The sequence below is a fragment of the Leguminivora glycinivorella genome, chromosome 10 (genome assembly GCF_023078275.1).
Source record: "Leguminivora glycinivorella isolate SPB_JAAS2020 chromosome 10, LegGlyc_1.1, whole genome shotgun sequence".
NCBI lineage: Eukaryota > Metazoa > Arthropoda > Insecta > Lepidoptera > Tortricidae > Leguminivora > Leguminivora glycinivorella.
The window spans coordinates 14,752,754-14,772,442 of record NC_062980.1 but is presented as its reverse complement, the minus strand read 5'-3'; the positions used below and the strand labels follow the sequence as shown (position 1 = coordinate 14,772,442).

Sequence of the window (19,689 nt, the reverse complement as noted above, 5' to 3'; positions counted from 1 at the left end):
AACGGTTATTATAAATAAGTGTTATACGAAATAATGGTTATACAAAATAAAAGTAGATATTTTGTAGTTATACCAAATGTTAATTATGTCATATGAGTGATTATATCCTTTAAATATATACCAAATGTTGTTATATCAAATGTTACTATACCAAAAAAGTTATACCAAACATTACACACCCCGTAGCGAGTGGTTCAAAAGTGGAATCTTGAGCGTTGCGAGGGTTTCAAGGCACATTAACCTTCGTACGGTACGTTAAACATTGCCACCGAGTTTGAAACACAAAATTTTTCACCACCCCAACACGAACAAAATACTGACTATAAAACATCAAACTAAATCAAATCCATCGATTTCTTCAATATTTATGATTCAAAATCATCATTTATAGGTAAAATTCTTAGAATTCTTAACTCTCTTCTAACTCTTAAATAGCTTAAAACATCAAGTTAAAATTTGTATGAAATTACTTTGCACTCTTGTGGATAAAATGCAATTTTGCTATCTGTTTTCGAACGGAAAAGTAAGCCGTTACCCGTTAGTGTGGTGAAAATATAATTTTCTTGTATGCCATTTAAACATTCTACTAAACAAAGTTATGCTTATTATACTTATACCAATTCATCGTTATAACAATTTACATTATGCGAATTAGCATTATACGAAATCTGTTATGCGAAATAATGATATGCGTATTAAACGTTATGCGTAATAAACGGTATGCCATTTCATATTAGGAGTATTCAGTTATGCGAATTAATATAGACCCAATGCAAACACACTCGCTTTAAACGCTCGTTGACAGTTGTCATTGATTGTCATTGCAACCACGTTTACAGTACATTGCTGCTGGGAAATTTTTCAAAAATTAATTATGGGCTGAAAATTAAGAGTAACTCAAAAACACCTCTTAATTAATGATAACAATATTGAAATATATGCCTGGTTTCATTTATCGCCCTTATTACGTTTACGCACTGTATAACAGGCTAAGTTGATATACTCTAGGAGCATTAAACATTGTACTCTATCCACAACATTAAAACATCATATTTGAAGAAGGGCCTCTGTTTTTTGTTGTCAGGTAGGTGACTCCACTGACTTGGCTATGTGGAAGCGCGACCAATAAACAGCATGGATAGTGGCTTTTACACACTTCATCAGTATCGGGTGGGTGCAGAATGATCTTAGACGGGTTGTACCTAATTTATTGGAACATTCGCGATTGGATGATTTAAGATTCAATCTAGAAATATGGACGGTCAACCAAATCTCGGCACTAAACAAAGATCGAAAGGTGCGAAATTCAAAATTTCTATGGGAATTACACTTTCGCCCATTACATTTTCAATATTTTTTAAGTGTTATGGCTCCTGATGATTCCGCCAAAGTCAAGGTTAGGAAGGCACGCGTTTCATGAAAACAATTGGTCGGTGAGTTCTACCGTTTTTTAAATTTGCCGGAATTTTAGTGCCAAGATTTGGTTGACCGTCTATATATTTGGATTTTTTTTGTGACAAAATTGATCTTACCTTGAAAGTATTTATCTGCGAGAGCAGTTGATATATCTTGCGTTGTATATCTTGTGATTCTTGCAATTTCTTCTGTATTCTACGATATTTTTTTTTATCTTCTTCTTTCTGCTCCTCTAGGTTGATAGCTTCAATTAATCTATGGTATGATGCCACGAGCTTATTCTTCTCCTGTTCTGCTTTTGGCAATGAAAAAGATATTAATGTGCTCGCATACAATTTTCGATAAGACTCTTCATCAAATTCATTATCATCTATATCCAGATCATCCCTGGCATAGATGTCATTGTCCACATCATTATTTTCATGTAAATGTTCTTTTGCGTTACTTTGAACTTGTTCTTCTGAACGTGGAATATCAATATTAACATTTTCTACGTTTCCAAACAGCCAATGTTTCAGTGCATCTTTGCATTTTTCTTTATAAAATGTTTGAACGATTTCACACTCTTCAGCGTAATTAACAACAGTATTGTAGTTTAATAAAATATCAGGAGATGTGCAAGCTTCATATAAATCTTCTAGCTTGCAAATATGAAACTCGAGGTTTTCTCTTTCGATATAGCATGACCAGCGTCTGAAATTGCTTAGGTTATGTTTTTCCAAGACCTGACTTTTTGATCTTCCACCGATTCGAATAAGAGAGCCTGTAATAGGCAACAAAGCCTCTAAAAATTGATCCAATGCGTGATTTGTGTAGCATATGACAAGCATTGAACATCCATTATCAGAATGTGGTAAATTTTCTAGTAGAGCCTTAGCAACTTTGACTCCGAGGTAGGTTTTACCAGTGCCTGGCGGACCCTGGATCACGGCAAACTCATGGGTGAGGGCAAGTTTGTACGCTTCATATTGGGTTTTATTCAAGCCTAGCTCTGTCTCTGATGGCCATGTTTCATCCCGAAGGACTGTAAATTTTATTTCAGCCTCGTTTCTCATGCGCCATCTAAACCAGTCATCTTCGTCTTCATCTTCATCCGAAGATGAAAAATATGATCGATGACCTCTTCGACGTTCATTCCGGTTCCTTTTTTGTATACTCCGTAAAGTCTTTCTCGGACGGTATTTATTTAAAGTGTAAACGGTGCGTTCAGTGAGGTAGGCTGGATTTTCGGGCTCCTTCTGCAATTAAAAACGAATATACTTAATTATTTTTTGTGGTTAGTAATTTAATTACTGTTGGCCTAATAGACGATGATTTCTTGAAAATATTGACTATCCTTATTTACCTACTTCAATCAAAAGTTAAGTAGCTCAAAGAACGCACTTACCTGCACGTCTACTATGTATTTGTTCATTGCCAGGTGTTTAGGGAAGTTGGGATCCTGCAGCGCTTTTAGCACATGGCGGTACGGCTCGAAGTACACTTCGCATTCTATCATGGTATACAAATCTCCATTGTATAAGTCGAAATCCATTGTGGAGTCAATAATACTGACATCTAGCTGTAATGAAAAAAACAGCAATCTCACTTGATCGGAGCTCAAAATCGGTGACTATTCGTATCGCGATATTGAAAATTAAGGTTTTCGTTGTAGCATATTAGACAGTTGTACCGTTCTTGATAGAGTATAATACGAGTAGGTACTAGATGAAACTTCGAGGTTTGTTGGCTATCGCCAATTTTCACAGAAAGGTTTGTTTCATTGCTGTTTTAATCCAATGTGTACAGATACAAAGTATTAAAGATTACACGAGATACCTACTTACTTACGTGAAAGATTTACTACTGATGTTTTTGTATTACCAAAGACATACGTAACTCCGTATCAAAGAGGATCGAGTATTAAAGACGAGAGTTACTGTCAAAGTAAAATGTGAAATCACTGTGCATATACTGCCATCTCTCGACACCGTCCTAAAACTTTTGAACCTCAGTTTTGACAATTTGGCCCATATTCTGAGCTTGATATGTTTTAAAATGTCAAATATTAATATTAGCGCCATCTAGCCGAGCGTACCCCAAAGGTGTATCGCCATCTAGCTCACCGTACCTCTTTCTGTATTGTTTTGGGGCACGTTTTTTTCTTAGATTTTATCGTAGGTCTTTGCTCCGTATAGACGGATAAGGTCTAAGAAGAAAACGTACCTCTAAGCCATAGAGAAAAAGGTACGGTGGCCTAGATGGCGTTACACCTTTGGGGAACGCTCGGCTAGATGGCGCTAATATAAATATTTGACATTTTAACACATATCAAGCTAAGAATATGGGCCAAATTGTCAAAACAGAGGTTCAAAAGTTTTAAGCTTGTGTCGCGAGATGGCAGTCTATGCACTGTGATTACTGATTACACATTTTACTTTGACAGTAATTCTCTATATTTCTCGATCCTCTTTGGTATTACTTATTGACTCAGTTAAAGGGGTAGTATACCATTCATTACACAATATCAGGTGCATGGGTATGAACAGAGCTACATTAACTGTCATGCAGATTAGAAGCAGATTGTTAGCAATATTGTAAATAAAAGTAATAGGTAAGGTACATACAATTCGTTTCTTCAAATGTTCTACGTCACGTTGCAAAATAGTTCCGACTAGAAAGCTTTTGCAATTATTTTTTGTGAACAATACGAGAGATCCATATATAAATCTTTTGCTTTCCTTCCAATTTGTCTGCCTGAACATCTTTTCAGTGTCCTTGCCCAGTAACACAAGAGACCCAAATTGTTTTTGTGTGAAAAATGGTCTTAAAAATTTCACATTGCGGTAGACTCTGAAAAACATAGTTATTTTGATGACGATACCAACATACGATTCATTGTCTCGCTTATTTGAGGAACTTTTAAATACCTTAGTAAAATTGGGCTTTATATAATTTTTATTTACATTTTATGGATAGTTATTAGAAATAGGTACTTAATTAATGTTCTTACCGAATGTGGTCATATTTTCTTTTCTTTGGGTCTTCCATGTATTGATCTGCGGAAATATGGAGGAATTAAGACAATACAAATTGGAACTTATACAGAACTAAGGAAAGTATATTATGTTAAGGTACTTTTTCCGAACATTTAATGCAGCATTAAGTACCCAATTTTAATTATGAAACAAATCAAAAAGTACCTAATTGAAATAAAACGAGTTCTGTTTTTCAGATTTTCTACATATCAGTTTTTCACAAGTGGCTCCTAGGTACTTATTCATTTCCTGTCCTATGCAGGGCTCAATGTTGGGACCATACTATATATACGGTCGACCTACAAAATGATGGTATCACTACGGCCAATATTGCATTATCGCATAATTTAATGCATCAAAATGCACTGGAGGATATAGACCGGTAACAAAATGGATAGGTATACTCAATACTCACCTAATGAACAAAAATAAATGACATAATTTTTAAGAAAAAAAAACCGCCGCCTTTGGAGCTCTGGTGAAAGCTACTTGCGAATGTTGGATTATGTAGAAATGTTTAGGTAGTTTTTTAAACTGCTTTTAATGCTTTAATTATTTAATGGCAACAAAAATCAATATACGTATACCGTTAAGGTTTGAGGAGTTTCCTCAATTCCTCATGAATCCGATTATAAGAAATCGAAGCTTGACAAAATTTGACTTGAAAAGTCAATATGTTTAACAAATATAACTAAATAAATGTTACTGTTCTGAACTTAAATGCATGCTGTTCTTATAAAAATACCAAAGTCACTATAAGTGTGCCGTTCAGATTTGAGGAGTTCGGTTCTGACCATCATCTGCAGTTCCACTGCACCAAATGTCACTATTCTGGACGTAAGTGCATGCTGTTCTTTTAAAAATACCAAAGTCACTATAAGCGTGCCGTTCAGATTTGAAAAGTTCCGTTCTGACCATCATCAGGAGTTCCACTGCACCAAATGTCACTGTTCTGGACGTAAGTGTATGCTGTTCTTATAAAAATACCAAAGTCACTATAAGCGTGCCGTTCATTTGAGGAGTTCCGTTCTGACCATCATCAGCAGTTCCACTGCACTAAATGTCACTGTTCCGTACGTAAATGCATGCTGTTCCTTTAAAAACACAAAAATCGCCATATGTATGCCTTTCAGATTTGAGGAGTTCCCTCGATTTCTCCAGGATCCCATCATCAGAACTGGGTTCTGAGAAAAATGGGACCAATCTGTATGCATTATATACATTCAAACAAAGAAAAATTAAAATTAAGACGCCAGCACGCTCAGCTCACGGCAGCTCAGCTAGCGGCCCACCGACCTCATGTAGAGACTTACGTATCCCCTCCCTGAGCGGGCCGAAGCAGTCCTCGCGCAGCAGGCGGAACTGCACGTCCAGGTAGTGGTCCACGTCCTCGTACGCGCCCTCCACCACGTTGGCGCGCAGGAACGGCCGCCGCTGCAGCAGCTCCGCGCCCGACGGCAGCACGCTCAGCTCACGGCAGCTCAGCTCGCGGCCCACCGACCTCATGTAGAGACTTACGTATCCCCTCCCTGAGCGGGCCGAAGCAGTCCTCGCGCAGCAGGCGGAACTGCACGTCCAGGTAGTGGTCCACGTCCGCGTACGCGCCCTCCACCACGTTGGCGCGCAGGAACGGCCGCCGTTCCAGCAGCTCCGCACCCGACGGCAGCACGCTCAGCTCACGGCAGCTCAGCTCGCGGCCCACCGACCTCATGTAGAGACTTACGTATCCCCTCCCTGAGCGGGCCGAAGCAGTCCTCGCGCAGCAGGCGGAACTGCACGTCCAGGTAGTGGTCCACGTCCGCGTACGCGCCCTCCACCACGTTGGCGCGCAGGAACGGCCGCCGCTGCAGCAGCTCCGCACCCGACGGCAGCACGCTCAGCTCACGGCAGCTCAGCTCGCGGCCCACCGACCTCATGTAGAGACTTACGTATCCCCTCCCTGAGCGGGCCGAAGCAGTCCTCGCGCAGCAGGCGGAACTGCACGTCCAGGTAGTGGTCCACGTCCGCGTACGCGCCCTCCACCACGTTGGCGCGCAGGAACGGCCGCCGTTCCAGCAGCTCCGCACCCGACGGCAGCACGCTCAGCTCACGAAAGCTCTCGAGAGGTTCTATTGTAGCAGTAGTATCCTTTTTTCTCTGAATTTGTGACTGTAAAAGGAATTTAATTATCTTAATACGTACCTAAGTGCCTACATCTTCAATGTTTTAAATTGTGCTTTTGGTTTTACGTTCTATCAATTTTATTTTTATTAACATGTGCAATAAAAAGTAGGTAAACTAAATGGAGGTACCTGCTTTTTGATTCGGTCCCGTATATTAGTTATTCTAGCCGCATATTCTTCGGGTAGTTCAAAGTCATGCTTTTCTTTTAAGCCCTCCAGGCAACTCTTGCTAGTGGCCTCAATCAGCGCTCCACATTTTCTGACCGCAGTCGCCGGCGACACATTTATGACACACTCACAAAAGGTCATAAAGTTGCTCCAAAATTCCTTTTCCTTCATCCAGTAATGCTTGTTAAACAGTTTGTCTCTACGGCTCTCTATGTAAGGCAGTTGCATTAAATACAATTGTAAATTATCAATGAATTTAGAGTTACATATTTCCAAAAGCAGCAGTTTTTTTGATTCTTCGAACGAAGACTTCCATACGTTTGTTACGAGTTCAAAGACTAGGGCGAATACATCTCGATTGCGATAATCTGGGGGCGAATCGATAAGTTTCTTGAAGCCTTCCTTTTGGCGGTTTATCTTCTCTATTATAATAACACTTTCAGAACGGGATATCTCTTCCAAAGTGTTGCAAGACATGTCCCGAACATAGGTGCTTTGCTGGCGTTTTCTTTGAGGATGTTCATGCTCATTACTATTTAGGCTTTGGTTAGAGAGACAAACTAAACTAGATTTATTTGGATACTTGCTTTCTTTAGCGAATGGTTCTTTTATCTTCTTTTCCTTGGTTTGCTGAAGTAAAAATTGCTCAAATGTTGGCACAGTAGGGACAGATGCATGTGTTGTTTCGAGTCCAGCTGCAAAGTTATGTTATGAATGTTATATTAATTGACACATTTTTTTTTAGTTTATGCTTGTTGTAAAATCAGCTACGGAATTGGTTCATGTTTGCAGTTGCACTAGGTACTACAAGGTCTACATCTCTACAAGGTACCTACAAGGCACAGATAAAGTATTGTCATTAAATATTTTCCAAAAATATTATGAATAAAACACTGTACAGATGTAGTGCGAAAAGGGCTTCCTTCATAGTCTTCATACTTCTCAATATCAGTACATCTTGTACTGAGACTGACTGAAATAACATGACACATTCGTACGTTTCCGTAACAATACGAAGACAAATATTTTCGTACTACATCTGTATTTGATTTATCGGATATCTATTATGACTATACAAGCAAATGATAAATTGTTACACTAAATATTATTCATAGGTATTTTGTTTTCAAAAAGGTTAAAATGATAATTCAATTCAAATTTACCTTCATTCTGTTTTTGTTGTCTAGCGCGCATGGGTGGGGGCCTATAAAATTTGCTAGGACCTGAGCTGCTGGACCCAGAGGTTGGAACCGTGGCTTGGACTCCAGATCCTGAATTGGGGTCTTTATTTTCAGACTCAGCATTATTCTTATTAGCTCCAGGAGTTTTAATCGCAAGATCTTCGGTAGTTACATTAGGCTTTATGTTGCAGGTGCTATTAGAGTTAACAGCTGTTCGCCAGTTGTGTATTAGTTTTTCGCCACCTGTTCGCCAGTTGGTTCCAGGGCAGGGAGCCGCGAGATCTTTAGTACTTTCAGCAAGCATACTAGTATCTGCTTGTACACCTGCGATCCCATCGGTATCTTCATTTGGGCTACTGCTGACAGTTTCCGGGCCTGTAGTTGACAGTACCTCGTTATCTTCACATGTATTACTGCTGATGTCTTTATGGCTTGTAGCCACGATTCCATCGCAACATTTATTAGGGTTATCGCTGATGGTTTCCGATCGTATAACCGATAATCCTTCGTTAGCTTCATTTGTACTACAATTCTTGGTTTCAAAGTTTTCAGCTGCGAGGCCTTCGCTGTCTTCGGTTGGGCTACTGATGTTGATTTCAGGAGCAGCTGCAGCTGGCTGGTCTCTGATAACTTCATTTGCATTATTGTTGTCGGTATCATGTCTTACAACAGCGTTATCTTCGCTGCTTGCATTAGGGTTCAGGTGTCCCGATTTTGGACTTGCACCTCTTAGTTCTTGGATCTCTTCACTTGTGCCTCCGAGTTCAAAGCATGCACCAGCGAGAGCATCGCTACTTCCGGTTTTAGAACTTGTAACAGGCAGTACTTCACTATTTTTATTTTTAGCACTGCCGCTCATTTCGAGACGTCCTTCACTATATTTCTTACAAATCGCTTCAGGAGTCGCAGTCACAGCTGCGACCTTTTCGCTACCATCATTTAGGCTACAGCTGTTGGTTTCAGATCTTGTATCTGTCAGTCCTTCGCTAACACCAGTTGTGCTGCTTCTTCTAGTTTCAAGATTTACAGCTGCAATGCCTTCACTACCTTCATTTGGTCTAATACTGATGTTGCGAGGGTTTTCAGCAGCAAGTTCTTCACTGCGATCATTTAGCGTAATACCTTTAGCTTCTTGCCCTGGCGGACCTGTAAAGTTGATCAAATAAATATAGTTTGGGTGCTGCTATAGATATTAAAATTATTTAAATAGAGCGAACAATTGGCAACAGGAGATAGAGGCTGCATATCCTTGATATCTCTGTCTGATTTTTGTAATTGTGTAGGAGACACATATTACCAGAGGATCTATCATGTAGTTGCAGTTACATATACATACATGTATATTAATTGCAAAGAAATTGAAACAAAGTACACTGGCGATAAATTCAATCAGACAGGTATATTTGACCAATTCCCGTTAAGTTCCATTAGGTTTCCCAAAATGTCCCAGGTTGATTGTATGAAACTTTTCTTTTTTGTTACCGAAAATGCATAGAAATCTGGTAACAAAAAAGGAAGCTTTCATACAAACTACATAGGACATTTTGGGAAACCTAGTGGATCTTGCTCAGCATCATGGACTCTATCAGCCTACCAATTTTTATCAAAATCGGAGACGTGATCCAAATGTACAAACATAACGGGAATTCCTCATTTAAGTATCTTACTCTTTATTTTCAACCCACAATTAATTGTTGAAAAAGTTCTCAGAATAACATACAACAACAACAACAACATACAATCACGCCTGTATCCCCAAAAAGGGGTAGGCAGAACACATGAAACTACTAAAGCTTCAGTGCCACTCTTGGCAAATAAGGGGTTGAAAGAAAACGAAACTGTGACATTGCAGTGACAGGTTCTCAGAATAAATGTACAGTAAACATTATTGTGATGTTAGTTAAATGACGTTTCCTTCCTGCTATTATGAGCTTGTAAACGACCCTTATAATAATTGTTTTGTATGAAAAAAAAAATATTTTATCTAAGTACGTTTCTTATGTCCTAAACTGGTGGTATGTACAGTGTGTAAACATATTTATTAATAGTAATGTAACGCCATGTCTGCTGAGTTGCAAAGCGGCCCATTGTTTATCGAAGGTACCTCTATACTCAGGGCACAAAGGAACGATTGTTATGGTGAGGTTCTGAGTATAGAGGTACCTACGATAAACAATGGGCCAGTTATAAAACATTTGATAGTTAATGTAGTTATAATAATATTATAATAATGTTATAATAATATTAATAAATAAATAAAATAAAAAAGCCTTTTATTTCGAGTCCAAGTTAAGCCAGGGGCGGCTCACTCCGCGATTCTATCGCCGCGCTACAAGTACATGCCGGCGGCCGCGAGTTCGCGGCCTAATCAGGGGTGGCGCGCGTGCTCACGGAACGCACGTTCGCACTTTGTAATGTTGCTTTACGTCCGAGTTTTTTTTAAGGTTCATATGCGATGTCCGCATGTGGAATGGCTAATAATACTTAGTTAAATAGATATCATGAATAATAAATACCATAGGACATTTTTAAACAGGTCTACTACTGATTAACTCCCCCAAAAAGATTCAATAAGGCTTGTGATGTTGGAACTCAAACAAAAATATATAAATACTATATATATACCTAGAAAGTAACCAAGACTTGAATATAATAGGATAACATTTTATCTGAGTATTAATGCGTTTTAGTCCATAGGCAACCCTATCGCCGGGCGCCGCGCACGTGCGGCTCATTTCTTTGTAAGAGTTTTGTAGGCATTTAAAAAGGCGGCATGTCGTAAACATCAAAGCAGTGGGCCTTCTGTACTTGTACTATTATATATTCTGTGGTTAAGCTATTCTATTACATATCATCGAATGTCGTCACAATTTATAGTTATATTCTAATTACCTAATTATGTCAATGTTAATTTAATTTAATTTATAATTTAATCTTAATTTAATATTTAATAAAATTGTGATATAAAATTGTGGTATTTATTTATGGCGGACAAGAACCCCTCATCGGGTGAAGGCCTCCTCCAAGGACTTCCATCGATCCCTGTCTGTAGCTACATAGTTCCAGTTTTCTCCAGCTATTTTATTTATGTCATCAGTCCAACGGCTATTCGGCTTGCCGGCGCGTCTTTTTCCTGCAGGTCCCCTCCACGTGGTAGCTCTCAGAGTCCAGCGCGAGTCAGACAGCCTGGCAACATGCCCTGACCATCTCCATTTTTAGGGTTCCGTAGTCAACTAGGAACCCTTATAGTTTCGCCATGTCTGTCTGTCCGTCCGTCCGTCCGTCCGTCCGTCCGTCCGTCCGTCCGCGGATAATCTCAGTAACCGTTAGCACTAGAAAGCTGAAATTTGGTACCAATATGTATATCAATCACGCCAACAAAGTGCGAAAACAAAAAGTGGAAAAAAATGTTTTATTAGGGTACCCCCCCTACATGTAAAGTGGGGGCTGATATTTTTTTTCATTCCAACCCCAACGTGTGATATATTGTTGGATAGGTATTTAAAAATGAATAAGGGTTTGCTAAGATTGTTTTTTGATAATATTAATATTTTAGGAAATAATCGCTCCTAAAGGAAAAAAAAGTGCGTCCCCCCCCCCTCTAACTTTTGAACCATATGTTTAAAAAATATGAAAAAAATCACAAAAGTAGAACTTTATAAGGACTTCCTAGAAAAATTATTTTGAACTTGATAGGTTCAGTAGTTTTTGAGAAAAAAACGGAAAACTACGGAACCCTACACTGAGCGTGGCCCGACACGCTCTTGGCCGGTTTTTGTGTTTGGGCGTGCTTGAGTGCGTCTATTAATTTTGTTACAGCTCTTATGTTTATGTGAGGTATTCTCTGCACTTTTTTAATATTTAGCAAGCCTCTCTCCATGGCTAGAGAGCCTAGCTAGAGGGCATGTGGTTATTTTTGACTTAACTTTTGCAGTAAACACCCAGGTTTGGCTTGCATAGGTCAGCGAAGGCAGGATACACATATCCATGACTTTTTTCTTAATTTTCATATTCATATTGCTTTTCAGGATTTCTTTCAGGCTCCAGAATTTATTCCAGCTTATTTTTACTCTTCGGTTTACTTCTTCTTCGTTACGTTGGCTGTTAAACGATATATTATGTGTTCATAAAAACTCCTACCGTTATTTTATACCTACCAATTTATAACACTTAACCACTCAAAACACTGTTTTGAAAACAGAATAAGGGTACATTCAGCCACTTCATAAGTGGCTCGAATTTTTTAACCATCCGGCGTAGCCGAATGGCAATCGTCGACGCCAAACGCCGACAGAAATGTAGTCTGGCTCTGTCGCGCCAATACGCAAGAGCAATAGAGATAGCTAATACGACACAGATATTATCGTGAGCGTTTGTGCATTTCGGCTACGCACACAGCGTGGGAAGCGTTTAATACCATGCATGACGCATGATAACTTGGCAAGTAATGTAACTAATGATCTACACTCTACTCTACAGGTAGGTGTAGGTTAGGTATGTAAGTATTAGCAAAGACATATATAACTCCGTATAGCAGTGGCGGATTTGCAGTCCTAGCCGCTCTAGGCCCCAGGCCATGTGCCGCCCCTTTCTCAACACCCATAATTATAAACTAGATGCGTAGTTACGTACACGTTGCGTTGCGATTTGCGAATGTCGTTACCAAATTGGCGTACCAAACCAAGTCATCGCGTAATAGATAACAATAGGTAGGTACCATCCTATATATTTAACTAAAACGACTTAACTTTTATATGTCGGAGCCGGTAGCTCTACGACATCAAGGGGCAGGCACCAGCTCCATGGTGGGCGGAAACGGTGGGCATATCACGCACACAAGTCCAACAAATGTTTATGCAACTGGTAACGAATATTACTAATATCAAAACAAACACAATCACTTAAGTTCCAAAACACAAAAAAATCACACCAACTCAAAGCTACTAAGTTATCAGAACCGGAAACGAATCCGTGGGTCAAGTGGTACACTACTAGTTACTTAAAGCGCACACGTAATCTCACGGCACGGTTATGGGATAGCGCGCGGTCGCGTGTCTCTATTCATCCATGTCCCAAATCTTAATGCCCTCTCGGCACCTTAAGGAATGCTTACAACAAATATTTTAATTAATTTCATTACGTACCACATCGGACCCACGGCTACGTTCGGCGGTGTTTACAATATCCGCCCCGTCTCAAAGTACAAAGACATCACTGTTACAATTCCGCTAATGCTGTTAACGTAAACATTGGACCAGGAATGTGGGCCGCCTCCACGGGCCTCAGACACTATAAGGTTACAGGTGCCTTGCGCCGACATATTATATGTACGATGTACGAATTAAATATTTATACCTTGATACGCAAAAATGGATACGATACTTACGCGAGCCTATATAATATTAAGATACTTTGCATTCGAGTTCTTTGTTGTTAATCTTGTTATCCTCAGTGATTTTTTTTTGCCACGATTTGCCGCCCTTGTAATCTGGCCGCCCTAGGCCCGGGCCTACTGGGCAAATCCGCCACCGCCGTATAGACAGATAAAGTCTAAGAAAAAACTGGCCAAGAGCGTGTCGGGCCACGCTCAGTGTAGGGTTCCGTAGTTTTTCGTATTTTTCTCAAAAACTACTGAACCTATCAAGTTCAAAACAATTTTCCTAGAAAGTCTTTATAAAGTTCTACTTTTGTGATTTTTTTCATATTTTTTAAACATATGGTTCAAAAGTTAGAGGGGGGGGGGGGGGACGCACTTTTTTTTCCTTTAGGTGCGATTATTTCCGAAAATATTAACATTGTCAAAAAACGATCTTAGTAAACCCTTATTCATTTTTAAACACCTATCCAACAATATATCACACGTTGGGGTTAGAATGAAAAAAAAAATCAGCCCCCACTTTACATGTAGGGGGGGTACCCTAATAAAACATTTTTTTCCATTTTTTATTTTTGCACTTTGTTGGCGTGATTGATATACATATTGGTACCAAATTTCAGCTTTCTAGTGCTTACGGTTACTGAGATTATCCGCGGACGGACGGACGGACGGACGGACGGACGGACGGACGGACGGACGGACAGACAGACATGGCGAAACTATAAGGGTTCCTAGTTGACTACGGAACCCTAAAAACCGGCCAAGAGCGTGTCGGGCCACGCTCAGTGTAGGGTTCCGTAGTTTTCCTTATTTTTCTCAAAAACTACTAAGCCTATCAAGTTCAAAACAATTTTCCTAGAAAGTCTTTATAAAGTTCTACTATTGTGATTTTTTTCATATTTTTTAAATATATGGTTGAAAAGTTAGAGGGGGGGGGACGCACTTTTTTTTCCTTTAGGAGCGATTATTTCCGAAAATATGAATATTATCAAAAAACGATCTTTGTAAACCCTTATTCATTTTTAAATACCTATCCAACAATATATCACACGTTGGGGTTGAAATGAAAAAAAATATCAGCCCCCACTTTACATGTAGGGGGGGTACCCTAATAAAACATTTTTTTCCATTTTTTATTTTTGCACTTTGTTGGCGTGATTGATATACATATTGGTACCAAATTTCAGCTTTCTAGTGCTAACGGTTACTGAGATTATCCCCGGACGGACGGACGGACGGACGGACGGACGGACAGACAGACATGGCGAAACTATAAGGGTTCCTAGTTGACTACGGAACCCTAAAAACGTACCTCAGTACCATACAGAAAAAGGTACGGTGGCCTAGGTGCATGGCTGAGCGTACTCCAAAGATGTAATCTTTGGGATACGCTCAGCTAGATGGCGCTAATATTAATATTTGACATTTTAAAACATATCAAGCTAAGAATATGGGCCAAATTGTCAAAACTGAGGTTCAAAAGTTTTAAGCCTGTGTCGATAGATGGCAGTCTATGGACTGTGATTACACATTTTACTTTGACAGTAACTCTCTATAATACTCGATCCTCTTTGGTATTAGCTGTGGTATTAGTCATATTGCTATCGTGATCTATAGGTATTCATTATGTGCAATAATAATCGTTTAAGAACAATAAACTGCATTAAATCAGGATTACAAGAAAAGCTTTGTACCTACGCGGGCTGCGTGGCACGCTGTCTAAGGTTTCGCACTCCGTCCGATCGGAATCCGATCCGAAACCGTAAAAATAAGATCCGTAGTAGCCATAGAATATGTATATGGTAATTTACGCACTAGATCCGAAGAATAACGGAAAGAAATCAGATGACGGAGATCGGATCGGACGTAGTGTGAAATCGCTCTAATGGTAGGTATAATAAGATCTTACTTTTAATTCAGGTAAAAGTTGCATAAGTAAATACTTAGAAGTAGATATATAAGATGTAGCGACTGTAACCTTGTTGGCTAGACCCAAAGACATATATAACTCCGTATAGACAGATAAAGTCTAAGAAAAAAACGTACCTCAGTACCATACAGGAAAAGGTACGGTGGCCTAGATGGCATTACACCTTTGGGGTACGCTCAGCTAGATGGCGCTAATATTAATATTTGACATTTTAACACATATCAAGCTAAGAATATGGTCCCAATTGTCAAAACTGAGGTTCAAAAGTTTTAAGCCTGTGTCAAGAGATATCAGTCTATGCACTGTGATTACACATTTTACTTCGACAGTAACTCTCTTTAATACTCGATCCTCTTTGCTAGACCGGCAAGTCTAGATTATTAATTAAGCGGAAATCATCCATAAATAATCTAGACTTGCCGGACGAACTCGCGTATGTTACGAAACTTTCAGAACATAACTATTCATAAACATAATTATACAGTGTGTAAATCTTAATGGTGGTAAGTAAAGCACATAAGAAATGTAATTTGACAACTTTAACTTAGAATTGTCAACGTTTCAAAATTTTCAATGTCCCTAAATAGAAAACCATTTCGAAATATACGCCTGTAAATCACAAAAAAAAAAAAAATTTTTTTTAATTAAGAGGAAATCCTCTTAATTAATAATCTAGACTTGCCGGTCTAGCCAACAATGTGACCTTGTCGCTATCTCTTCGAAAACGAAACGCTTTCTCTCTATCACTCGTCCATATTAGTGGGACAGTGATAGTGTGACGATATAACAGCCATTTAGAGGTAGTGCATTTAGTTTGGTTTAGTTTATTTATTTCATAATGGTAAATTACACTATAAATTATTCTACGTTAACCTATAAGAATTTACATTATGATGGCAATTATGTACAGTGCATACAAAACTTTATCTACATTCGGGATATACCAAAAGGCGGAAATACTATTCCTACAACTTCATATTCTTTAAAATTACCTGATCCGCCATGGTCTTCGTCCATGGTGATGAGTTTTCACCGCGAAAGCCCCTTTTGGGCGAGGCCGGCGAGGGGTTACCCGGTACCGGTGAATGTATCTGTAATAATGTAGTTATTTTAAACGAAAATCTCATTTAAGTATTTCATCACAGCTATTTGTAACGAATTAGATACTATTTAATATTAATTAAATACAAATTGTATATAATTTTACGTATTTAGGCCACAGGCGGTCAAACATTAGTCTTGACGCGCAATAGAAGGTACCTACAGTACAGAACGATTGACTAAGTCGCAGATAAATTAACTGTAATAAGAGAACCATAACTCAGAGCTAGGTACAAATAATATACCTAAGTTTACAAGCATTGCAATAAGTACACCTAGTTTTGTTGCCGGTTTTAGTTTTTTTTATCGCATTTTCTGTTTTATAATGTCATCATTAAATATCTAATAAAAAAAACTCACCAAAACAGTAACTGATGATATTGAAGTCTCTGAAAATGTCAATGCGCACCAGCTCTGTACGAAACATCAAACTGAAGAATGAAATGAAATGAAGACTCAACGATTGTTTTTGTTTATATTTTACTAGAACAGTTTTAGTCCCCATCTGATTGGTTCAAAGTTATCCGAAGTATTTCACGGGATTGCTGATTGGCTGGTTGACTCTATGGTCCGGTATTCCCCGAGGCTTGAACATTATAGACACCTATGTTGCCAGAAACAAAAAGTATGTTTTGGATACTTGCAATTTTAGCACCTTATTAAAAAAAATGTCTTATTTCTTCAGAAAGTATTGCTTTCCATTACTTTTTATGTGGTTGTCGAGATCGAGATTGTTTTTATAATTTAATATCTTAATATTGTTGCGATATGGATAGCAAAAAATAAATCCAATAAAATTGTAACGTGATTCAATGCTCAATGATTGTAACGCTAACGAAATAATATTTACACATTACCTATGTGTAAGCGCCATATTGACAATCAAAATGCCATTTTAAATTCATTAATATATAGGGTTAATCTGATAAAATAAGTTGGGTTACGTTCCATTTGAAAAATCGGCAAAATGGCGTGCAGAGCGAAATTAACCCACGTGACAATTGTACGCGCGCATTTCATTCGATGTGTATTAACAGCAAACTCATTTATGATTTATGATCGAGGTAGGTTAGGTTCGTTAGGTATCTTCAAATGGCCGAAGGCCAAACTGCACAGAATAGGAGCGGGGCTCCGTCGAAACCGCTTTAAGTTAAGATAAAATGGAAAAAATATTGTTGTTATTATGATTATGAGCATTTTTCGTTCTAGACCGTTTGCGATGTAGAATAGCTAGTAATTTTGCGTTCTAGACCATTCAGTTTAATCTCTGTGTCGAGACCGATAGCAGAAGACTGTGACTACAAAGTTTACAGAGATAATCTTATATATCCATTATCTTTAATAATAAGTACACGGGTAAAATAAAACAAAGCTTTTAATAATTATTAGAATTCATTATTGTATTACAAACCAAGTACTGTATACACACAAGACTTCTTTTGAAGTAGGATACATTTTTGAGCGTAAAAATCCATTGTCTACTTTTAGCCGTATATATTTAGTCAACCCTTCAACCGCCAAAGACGTTCGCGATAACAGCGTTACATAGGCGTGGCGTTCAAAGGGTTAAAGGTATTTAAAATAAGTAGGTATATAAATCAAAAGAGACTAAGTATGTACTCTTATCTATTGATGATTGTCATTCCCATCAGATCAGATCTTATATTAATGAACAATTACTTACTAACTTAGTATACATTTGAGCATCATTTGAGTACCTACAGATGTTACTAAATGTCAATCAAAACTTACAAATCTTATAATTTAAATGGTCACCTCCTCCTTCTTTTGGGGTAAAGAAGTCGGTTAAAAAATAACATGCAACAGCAGTACAAAATACAGTATATTAAACACTAAGTCTAAGCTGCAGTAGTCTTTCGAACGGCATAGAGAATACGAAACTTGCCTGTATTCAATTAGGTACTAAAATTAAATATTTTGCACTAAATAAAGGATCAGATAATAGGCTACTTTCCTTCTAGTCAGCTCTGCATCTAAGATGCAGCATCTTTAACTATGAAAACTAATTTGAACGATTTGCTAATATAGAATTAATATGAAATCGAGTCGAGTGACGTCACGGTCAACTTATTTACTTTCTATCAGACTTATTAAATATAAATTGAGTTCAGATATAAATACAACTCCGTAAAGATAGATAAAGTCTAAGAAAAAACGTACTTCGAAACCATCAAGAGTAATGTACGGTTGTCCAGATGGCACTACACATTTAATTGATTCTCAGCTAGATGGCGCTAATATTATTATTTGGCAACTTTAACTCAAATCAAATGAAGAATATGGACCAAATTGTCAAAATTGAGGTTCAAAAGTTTTAAGCCTGTAACGACAGATGGCAGTCTCACTGTGACTAAATCTTTTGTAAATATGTAATCAACCAATTGGAACCCTAGGCCACTCCACAACCATGTCAAAATGACAAACAGTAAGAGATTTCTTACAACCTGATTTATAACGTCACTATGACATAGTTCTACAGTGGCCTAGGGTTACAATCGGTTGACTGTATATGACGTGTAAAAGTGCCCCTGTGGCCTATTTGCTAAATAAATCATTTTGATTTTTGACTACTCATTTTACTTTCGACAACAATTCTATATAAATACTCGATCCTCTTTGTCAGGTTTAGAAATAATTTGTTCCTCGGTTGGTATTATTATAATGTGAGTCACGTGTAACCGGCATCATAGATTAAATATAAGATCATACCATCCCATGCATTAAAATGCGACCGCCTAAGTCGCGCATACACTACACCGCACATAGATGACGCCACAAAAAAAATGCCTTGTTGTCATCGATTAGCGTTTTGTTATTAGCGTTAAGTCATTAAGTGTCACTTTCGAGCCATAAATCTATGTCAAAAGTGACAAGTATAATCGAAAGTTGGAAGACATTTTTTTTGTGGCGTCATCTATGTGCGGTGTAGTGTATGCGCGACTTAGGCGGTCGCATTTTAATGCATGGGATGGTATGATCTTCTTAGACAGCATGTATCTGAACGAAAAGCCAACACAAACCCGTTAACGTTTAGATCATACTGAGCGACTTTTACTATGAGACCAAACCCGAATTCCCAAAAAAAAAATTGCTGTTTCTTATATTTTGGTCGTGTGAAGCTGAATTTTTCTACGGGAGCTACAATATTTTTTTCGCGATTCTTTCTCAGTCCCATAGCAGAAATCACTCAGTACGGTTTAAACGTTAACGGGTTTAAGTGTTGGCTTTTCGTTCAGATACATGGTGTATTTAATCTATATTCTGTCAAACAAGTCTGTCAGTAAATAAGAACTAAGAAAACTGTAGGTATTCTTTT

The 19,689-nt window shown here is 38.3% G+C and overlaps 1 protein-coding gene across 1 annotated transcript in view; it reads right to left on the bottom strand.

The window, feature by feature from the left end:
- The window catches only part of LOC125230394 (NFX1-type zinc finger-containing protein 1-like), a 33,543-nt gene extending 16,774 nt beyond the window's left edge, over positions 1 to 16,769 (bottom strand). Inside the window, exons 1-11 of the mRNA XM_048135534.1 lie at positions 16,713 to 16,769; positions 16,244 to 16,342; positions 7,927 to 9,090; positions 6,725 to 7,458; positions 6,318 to 6,581; positions 6,157 to 6,286; positions 5,747 to 6,106; positions 4,409 to 4,454; positions 4,023 to 4,248; positions 2,804 to 2,977; positions 1,533 to 2,654 (exon numbers count right to left, since the gene is read on the bottom strand). Coding sequence (XP_047991491.1) covers positions 1,533 to 2,654; positions 2,804 to 2,977; positions 4,023 to 4,248; positions 4,409 to 4,454; positions 5,747 to 6,106; positions 6,157 to 6,286; positions 6,318 to 6,581; positions 6,725 to 7,458; positions 7,927 to 9,090; positions 16,244 to 16,268 — 4,245 coding nt within the window. The 5' untranslated portion in view covers positions 16,269 to 16,342; positions 16,713 to 16,769. The remainder of the gene's footprint in view (positions 1 to 1,532; positions 2,655 to 2,803; positions 2,978 to 4,022; positions 4,249 to 4,408; positions 4,455 to 5,746; positions 6,107 to 6,156; positions 6,287 to 6,317; positions 6,582 to 6,724; positions 7,459 to 7,926; positions 9,091 to 16,243; positions 16,343 to 16,712) is intronic.
- Positions 16,770 to 19,689: the final 2,920 nt, after the last annotated feature.